General features: G+C 45.8%; 1 protein-coding gene across 1 annotated transcript; it reads left to right on the top strand.

The window, feature by feature from the left end:
* The first annotated feature begins 1,033 nt into the window (after window positions 1-1,033).
* Window positions 1,034-8,565, top strand: PTGS2 (prostaglandin-endoperoxide synthase 2). The gene is made up of 10 exons (XM_066555684.1): window positions 1,034-1,143; window positions 1,489-1,605; window positions 1,714-1,857; window positions 2,284-2,427; window positions 2,808-2,989; window positions 3,778-3,861; window positions 4,032-4,278; window positions 5,184-5,470; window positions 5,633-5,780; window positions 5,924-8,565. The coding sequence occupies exons 1-10, from the start codon at window positions 1,089-1,091 to the stop codon at window positions 6,328-6,330; spliced, it is 1,815 nt and encodes a 604-aa protein (XP_066411781.1). The 5' UTR covers window positions 1,034-1,088; the 3' UTR covers window positions 6,331-8,565.
* The last annotated feature ends 419 nt before the right edge of the window (window positions 8,566-8,984 follow it).

Raw genomic sequence — 8,984 nt, 5'->3', positions numbered from 1 at the left:
TGCCTGCTGTTTGCAGTAAAGTCTTACAGTGTGACAGCATCCAAGAAAGCTTTGTGAGATGGAACAAAATCAGTGTGAGATGGACATATGAAATGTATGAAAATGTGTGTAGACCCTTGGTGCTATGCATGGCATAGCCTGATCCACTGGATAATCAACATTCCATATTTAATTGATTTGGCTTATGCAAGAAAAAATATCACTTTTTTTACACTTGATAAGACTGAGCAAGACGTGGCTGTGCCACAGGCCCCCGGTTCAGCTGGGCTGACAGAGACATCCTCTGCTGAAGTGTATGACCCAGCCTGTGGTTTCTGCATGCAAATGTATAAAGAAATATTATCTGCCTTCTCTTGATTATGCAACTTTTTGTGTACCAGTCTTAAAACATCCAGACAGACCCACCACTGATGTACACTAGTTACTCACGAACTACAATACGCTTTGGGGCCAAAAATAAGATTACGTTTAAATCGGCCTGAATCCGCTTTCTGTCAAGTCACAGATTTGTAGTTCAAACATCAGCAAATGCCGCTGTGGGGTTTTGGTGTTTAATGCTGGCATCCATCGAGGGCGAAAGCGCAGCTCCACGCTGGGTTGCACAACCGCATGACATCCTCCTGTTTTCATTGTCGCTCCTCACGCACTAAAAATAGTAGCAAAGGGTAAATAATCTATGCCCAAAAGATAAAGTATTGATTCCCTCCAGCATTCCTTCCTTCCTTCCCGCGGCGCGGGGCGCTCCGCAGCGCGGGTGCTCTGCCGCCCGTGTGCGCCGCAGCCCTGCGAGCTGCTGCTGAATGAATGGAATGGATTAAACCAACAGCGAGCCGTCATTGAGCGGAGCCGGGCGCTGCCAGCGGCCCCGCGCCGTACCCACAGCCGCCCCGCACACCTCCCCGAGAGGGGCCAGCCTGGGGCGGGCCGGGGCGGGAGCAGAAATTCCGTGCTCGGTTCATGCTTCCGGCTGTGACTCAGCCCGGCTCCACTCGGCGCTGCCATAAATACGGGATGTGCGGCAGGGGCCGCCACACTTGGAGCTGCCGAGCCAGCACCGCCAGCCCAGCACAGCCCAGCCAAAGCCAGCCATGCCGCTGCTGCCCCTGGCCCTGCTGGCCGCGCTGCTGGCCGCCGGCCGCGCCGGTGAGTCCGCGCCGCGCTCCGGATTAACGCGCGCTTTGCCTTTCTGCTTCTCCTGCTCCTCGCTCTCTTGGCATTTCTCTGCTGTGTGTGAGTGCCAGGTCCCCGCTGGCCTGTGAGGGATGATCTCCCCTTCTGAGGGGGGTTATTGCTGGCAGCAGACAAGAGGCTAATTCCTGCGCTTTTCAAGCTGCTCCCTGGTTGCCCAGGGGTTGCCGTGGATGGATGGTCGCTGTGATGCCTTCCCGATCAGCCTTAAACTCCAGGCCGTTCTTGTTGGTTGTCTAAAGCCCTGGGAAGGTGGGAGTGTATTGCAGAGATGCTAACCCCAGCTCTGGTTCCCCACAGCCAACCCTTGCTGCTCGAACCCCTGCCAGAACAGAGGCGTCTGCATGACCGCCGGGCCAGATCGCTACGAGTGCGATTGCACCAGGACAGGCTTCTACGGGCAGAACTGCACCACACGTGAGTATCCCACACCCCTCTCCCAAATGAAACTCATAGTCCAATTCCAGCATTGCAGGTTATCCTCCATAAGCTAATTGATAATAACCTTCCCATTGTCGTTTGCAGCGGAATTCTTCACGTGGCTGAAGCTAGCATTGAAACCATCACCAAACACTGTCCACTACATCCTCACCCACTTCCAAGGAGTCTGGAATATCATCAACAACATTCCCTTCTTAAGGGACACTATTATGAGATATGTACTAACGTGTAAGTGTGAATTGTCTCTTCCAGTCCTCTTAAAGCTTACTCCAGAATATTGCAATGAATTGATCTGTTTACAAACCAAGCAGCCTAAATTGCACTGAAATTAAAACACCAAAATTTAAGACTTCTGCATGATGCAGGCTTGTATGAAACATGCTGAAGTGCAGCTTGATTCTACTTTCTGCAAGAGTCCAGGATTTTGCTGACATGAACTTGGCACCCCATTGCTTGTGTTAATAGTGAGATCCAGCTGATCAGCCAGGATCCAGTCCTGTTATTCAGTAACTGTAACCATATTTAACATCAGTAACTGATATGTGTGGAATTTACAACTGCTGCCAAATATATGCAAAAGATCTAGCTTTGTGATTTACTCTTTGAGCCTAAAATGTAGAGTTAAAAATAACCAAATACATATTTGTCTTTCAGCAAGATCACACTTGATTGACAGCCCACCAACTTACAATAGTGACTACAATTACAAAAGCTGGGAAGCTTATTCCAACCTTTCCTACTACACAAGAAGCCTTCCACCAGTAGGACTTGACTGCCCAACACCAATGGGTGTTAAAGGTGAGGAATAAACCAGACACGTAATGATTGCTTGGTCTTTTCTAAGAGGAAAAAATAAGTAGTAGTTCCTATGAGACCTGCTTGTCTGTAGCCTTTTTTCAGTGTAGTTGACTTTATGAATAACCATGTTTTGGATATATTGTTTAAAGACCTAAAAGATATTATTTTGGTTCTTGCTATTGAGCTATATGCTAAAAGCAGGGAATTTAGAAATTTCTAATAAAATCAAGAAAGTGAGCATAGAAGAGTAGGTAATTCCCTTTGTTTGTATGCTGCTGTCATTATATTCCACTGAAAGTCTTAAGCCTTTTTGTTAGGAATAAACTTCAGTATTGCATAAAGAGTTGTCTTGAGTATCTCACTGTCTGTTTCTCCCACAGGGAAGAAAGAGCTCCCAGATTCGAAGCTGATCGTGGAGAAGTTTTTGCTGAGGAGAAAGTTTATTCCTGACCCACAAGGCACAAATGTGATGTTCACCTTCTTTGCCCAGCACTTCACCCACCAGTTCTTCAAGACGGACCAGAAGCGGGGCCCTGCCTTCACCAGAGCGCTCGGCCATGGGGTACGGTCACAGCTGGGGACACGGCTCGTGCTCTTTGGGAGCTGCTGAGCACCTGGAATGGCCAGAATGGCATCCAGGGGACACCTGTGCACACACTGTGCCACAATCCATGGGATTACCCCTTCTGTAGCTGCTCCTCAGGCCAAATTCCAGTGTTCAGCAGCGTCTCTTCCCGGGTCAGAACCACATGCTCTGCACAAGTGGTTCTGTTTAAAATACCTGCCCAATGATCTCTTACTGTTCCCAAAATCTGTTTTCACCTAAAGCACGTTAGATGTAGCGAGTATCCAAAACTTCTCTGGACTCTGTCACTTCCAAAGAGACATATCCAGCACTTAAGTTTTGCTTATGTACTGCTGATAGCCTTAGTTTAAAAATAACTTCAAAAACAGACTTGGATTTAAGATCTTTACCTACAAGACTGGCATTCTTTGGACAAAGAGTTCTTCACTATAAGTGTCACTCTTACGTCCAAACCAAAGCTATAAATTGTGTGTATATATATAGAAAGCTGTCTGCATAATAAAAAATTGCTGACACTTTAAACAGAGTCCTTTTATATTGCTGATGTAACAACCTCCTCTTATGCAGAGATGGCTCCAGTTGCCAGGAAATAATTTGGCTTCATCTTAAATATCGGTGCATGATACTTATAAGGTAGCGGTAATATAATTGAAAGGTAAACATCTCGGGGGTGAACTCCTATTGGTATCCATAGAACAGAGACTTATCCTAAAATAGCAAAAAATGCAGGTTGGCTTCATGTCCCAAATGCTTTTATTTTATAGGTTGACTTGAACCACATTTATGGAGAGACTCTGGAGAGACAACTTAAACTGAGGCTTCGAAAGGATGGAAAGCTAAAATACCAGGTATGTCTTAGCTCAGAATTCCTATCTTCTTACTGGATGGCATAGATTTCCTACATTAGTGCTGTGTGAATGGTGTAGGTGATCTAAAGTGTGAGTCAGAACTGAGAGAGTGGACAGAGCTTTACCAAAGTATCATAGCTCACAGCTCCTGCTGTTTCCCCCTTGCACAGATGATCGATGGAGAAATGTACCCTCCGACGGTGCGGGACACGCAGGCAGAGATGCTGTACCCGCCCCACGTGCCCGAGCACCTGCGCTTCTCCGTGGGGCAGGAGGTGTTTGGGCTGGTGCCGGGGCTCATGATGTACGCCACGATCTGGCTGCGCGAGCACAACCGCGTCTGCGACGTGCTCAAGCACCAGCACCCCGAGTGGGACGACGAGCAGCTCTTCCAGACCGCCCGGCTCATTCTCATCGGTGAGAGCCCTGCTGCTAGGTGCAGCTCCAGCTCCAGCCTGCGTGGCTGGAGTGAGGGGGAAGCTATCCCCAAAATTGGGGTGGGTGGGAGTGGCTCCTTCATGGCCCGTCACTGGGGTTGTGTTGAGGTGCAGCTTGCCCCAGCTCTGCTAAAGATGGAACTGAAGAAAACTCAGGGGAAGTCAATTCCCTCATCTGAGGGAAGCAGAACTGAAAGCAGTGAAAAGACAGGAAGCTGAGGTTCCTTTCTCAGAGAAAGCCTGGGAGGCTGGGTGACCTCAGGCTCCCTGATCTGGGGTTTTGTTTTTTTTTCCCTAGGGTTGGGTCAGCTCAGGTATGCTTTAAAAGAAAGGCTGTGATTAAGTCTAAAGTTCAGAAGGTTATGTAAAATGTAACTCTGCATAGTTCTCCTGTCTTAATTGCATGCCCAGTGATATTTCATCTTATGTAAATGCTGATGTGCTCTAAGCTGGAAAAAACCTTGCCCCAGCTAAAACCAGAAACGAAGACAATTGTATTACGTAGTTCAGAAGCTGAGATCTGTTTTCAGACATCAACTTTCTTCATTATCCCCTCCCTCTGTCCTAGAGATATTATATAACTGAACACAGTGTAAATACTGGTGTGTGCTGTTCTGTGGAGGGTGCAAGGAATTGTGTCTTGGGAGGGGGAAAGCAGGCTGTAGAAAATACCTCACTACCCACAGCCAAGAACTCTTGGTATCTGAAGTACTGTTCCACCCCTTAGTCACATAAAATACATGAGTTGCTTTCTAGGAAAGATTACAGAAAAGTGTTTGTTGTCCTGATCACTGTAGTATATTATAGAACAGTTCAGAAATGGTGCTTTCCCTGCCACTGAGAAGAAGCAGTGCCAACATTCTCTCCTGTTCCTTTGTCCAACAGGAGAGACAATCAAGATTGTTATAGAGGACTATGTGCAGCACCTGAGTGGGTACCACTTCAAGCTGAAGTTTGACCCTGAGCTGCTGTTCAACCAGAAGTTCCAGTACCAGAACCGCATTGCAGCCGAGTTCAACACCCTGTACCACTGGCACCCGCTGCTGCCCGACACCTTCCAGATCCACGACCAGGAGTACACCTTCCAGCAGTTCCTCTACAACAACTCCATCATGCTGGAGCATGGACTCTCCCATATGGTCAAATCTTTCTCCAAGCAAAGCGCTGGCAGGGTAGGTCCTTCCTCAAGTTGATGGTGAACCGACAGAAGCATGAGCCTCTGTGGGTGGGACAAGGGAATGGGATAAAGCTATTTAAAACTAATCACTGGAAAGTCACAACTTCCTCGTGACTCATATCAGGAGATCTTATAGCTTTTCCTCTTTAATGTACAGGTTGCTGGTGGGAAGAATGTTCCTGCTGCAGTGCAGAAAGTGGCAAAGGCCTCCATTGACCAAAGCAGGCAGATGAGGTACCAGTCCTTGAACGAGTACAGGAAACGCTTCATGCTGAAACCATTCCAATCCTTCGAAGAGCTTACAGGTAACAGTCCTCATCCTTCCCAGCAAATGAGAGACATTGCCTTAAAATGCCCAGAGAGTCCTGCAGTGTCATTGCTGGGCTTGAGCAGGACAGTCCTGCACAGAAAATGGGAGTTTTCCACTTACAGTTTTTAATCATTGCAGGAGAAAAAGAGATGGCAGCGGAGCTGGAGGAGCTGTACGGGGACATCGATGCCATGGAGCTGTACCCAGGCCTGCTGGTGGAGAAGCCCCGGCCCGGGGCCATCTTTGGGGAGACCATGGTGGAGATGGGGGCCCCGTTCTCCCTGAAGGGGCTGATGGGCAACGCCATCTGCTCCCCGGAGTACTGGAAGCCCAGCACCTTCGGGGGCAAAGTGGGCTTCGACATCGTCAACACGGCCTCCCTGCAGAAGCTCATCTGCAACAACGTGAAGGGCTGTCCCTTCACCGCCTTCCACATCCTGCCTCCCGAGCCCACCGAGGCCACCATTAACGTTAGTACCTCAAAAACTGCCATGGAAGATATCAACCCCACGCTCCTGCTGAAAGAGCGCTCTGCCGAGCTGTAGGAATCCAGCTATCTCTCTATTTATTTATTTATTTATTTAACTGTGTTATTTATTCTATTTATGACTTAGTATTTAAAAAACCAACTTAAGCATCTTCGTTGTGAGGGTTGCCTTAAATTCCTTACTGAAGTAAGGCTTCCATTTACAAAAGGGATTTTCTGTGTTTCAGCTTGACAGTGGTGAATCCCTTGTTTAAAATCTTCTGTAACAGAATGATGTATTCCAAAGTGGATGAAGGTTCCAACTTCTTTTTACTATTGTTTTAATACTTGATGAAGGGGGCTGGTGGTGATTCTGTCTGGCAGTTTTCATAGGTCACATAACACTACAAAAGCAACTTTTTTTCTCAGCAAGTTGAAAGCAGCTATTGACCTAAAAGTACAAGAAAAAATCTGACTTAATGAAAACTGCCAGAAAAGATTATGGATTTCATATGAGCACTCAAAAATTAACAAAAAAATACTTGAGATTCACTTCTTTATGTAAGGTCAGAAAATGCATTGCATTTGTTGTTGATACTACCTCTCCCTCACTGCAGAGAGGGCACATTGTATCATAACTTATTGTCTCTTATGTACAAATCCACTTCTGGATTTAGATGAAAGTAATTTTTTTACAGCTTTTTAAAAATATGTTTTTAATGTTTTAAATATTTAAAGTAAAATTTTTTACAAGTTTTTAAAAAAATATTTTTAATGTTTTCAGTATTTAAGAAAATAGTACTTTTCCTGGATTCTACTTCTTTTTGAAGGAAGTGTGACAGATGTATTAGTTGTGTAAGGGGGTGAAAATGAGATACTAAGCTTAGCAGTTACTGACTCTCAGGCTGCAATACAAGGCTGCTTGCATTTGGATAGGGATATTTTTATTATGTAACTCTGGGGAGGTCTTAAACTTGGCCCAAGGCACTGGGATTCTTTTCATAGCTGTAGTTCTCTGGTCTACTTGAAAATGTAGTTTTAATGTCTGTTACTCCAAGGACAGGAGGACAGTATAGCTGGAGTTAGGGTGTGCTGTGGCTTTGTGTTCCCAAAAACAGGGGAGCTGTGAACTGAGCAGCTCTGTAAATACACAGAGAACTGAACACAAGAGCTTCAGCAGCACTTCCAGGCACAGGAGGTAGCTCTGCCTGTGTGCACAAGCTGTACATATAATTTGTACTTCTATTTATTGGGGGGGAGGAGGGATAATGTTTTATTTATAATTTATTAACAGAGTTATTTTAAGTTAAGTGGCTTAAGCTTCTTTAAAACTGGCCAGCACAAAATCTCCTAGACATATTTGTCCTAATCCAGCAGTAAAATATCTAGTCTCATCTGGGCACATAGGTTACACAGGATCTTGTATAGGACTTCAGACTTTGCATGTAAGGGTATCTTTTTTTAATTTCTAGAGAGGAAATATAGAAGATGATCCTCCCAAAAAAGCAGCTGGGGAACTATAGGGAAAAAGAAAATATCACTTCAGACTGGAATAGAGCAGCAACCGGGTATTCTGCCCAAAATTACTTGACTACTTGTGGAAAAGAACTTGAGTTTTCTATTTCATCTGAACTCTCAAGCACTTGTAGAGGCTTGTGCATTTGTACCAGCTCTGGCAGCAGTGTAGTTTGTGTGTGGCTTCTGTTTCCATGGATCTGTGTAGAGCCAGCCATGCCTCGTGCTGGGTAGGGCTGTAGTTGTGGCCATGAACAGCAGAACCGAGCTCTCCTGCAGCCATCGATACCAGTGACTCATCTGGAGTGGTCCTTGGTATGGATGCTGTGGGAGCAAGAAGGGCATTTGTTTTCCTTTCTCTGTTGGAAGCATGAAGAAGGGAAAACCTTCTCTCCCCTGGTATCCAAGGTGGTCAGTACTGTACATGCTAGCAAGTGAACACTGCTCGGACACTTGTGCCTCATGCAAATTGTCCATCAGACCCAGCTCTGGGCACCCTTCTGCCATTAACCCAGGAGCAGGGTTTGGCAGAAACAAAGGGAGACAAGTCTGGACAGATTGAGTTATTTTGGGGTAGGCACAGAGGAATTCCTCAGACCATCTCTCTTGAGTTAAGTTACAGGCTGCTTCAGCAAGGATTCCTGTGCACTCTGTGTTCTGTACTCTGCAGCCGCTAAATGTGGATGTTTGAGATTATTTATTTAAAATTCTGTGAATTGTTTTTCACTTTATTTTTGTAGGACAACAATGTTGTTAAAATGCAATTGTTTCTATAAATAAATTGAAAACATTACCTTTATGTGCTTCTTTGTGTTTTCCTTCAGCAGTATTTAGGGTGGAACAGTTCTTTAATTGATTACATGGAGAATTACAGGGCATTACCAGCTGCACTAACTTCTCTGGTGTGTCAAACCCAAGATGCCTGTAGCTTAAATTGCCCAGATGCAGTAATTTTTTTCTCTTTGGCCTCAAGTGAAAAGTGATTTCACTGTTCTATCCCTGGAGTAGCCAGCTCCTCTTATCTACATTCGAGATGCCAGCACAGCCCTGGCAGCTTCAAAGGGAAAGTACAATACTGGAGTTGCACAACACCACCTTGGTGTAACTAACTTCCCTTCCTCTCTTCCCTTTTCCCAGGCTAGAACAGCTTAGAGCTGTTTCCTTTCATGCTTGGCATTCTCCAGAAGGGGAAACTGCTTTGGGGTGCAAGTGACCACT

Source organism: Molothrus aeneus, chromosome 9 (genome assembly GCF_037042795.1).
Source record: "Molothrus aeneus isolate 106 chromosome 9, BPBGC_Maene_1.0, whole genome shotgun sequence".
NCBI lineage: Eukaryota > Metazoa > Chordata > Aves > Passeriformes > Icteridae > Molothrus > Molothrus aeneus.
This window is presented reverse-complemented; position numbering and strand designations above follow the sequence as displayed.

What these genes read in the sequence shown, in the direction of transcription:
- PTGS2 (XM_066555684.1), top strand. Translation starts at nt 1,089, where the DNA reads ATGCCGCTGCTGCCCCTGGCCCTGCTGGCCGCGCTGCTGGCCGCCGGC. An exon ending in TATGAGATATGTACTAACGT is followed by an intron (nt 1,858 to 2,283) that starts GTAAGTGTGAAT and finishes TTTGTCTTTCAG; the next exon opens with CAAGATCACACTTGATTGAC. An exon ending in CGCCCGGCTCATTCTCATCG is followed by an intron (nt 4,279 to 5,183) that starts GTGAGAGCCCTG and finishes TTTGTCCAACAG; the next exon opens with GAGAGACAATCAAGATTGTT.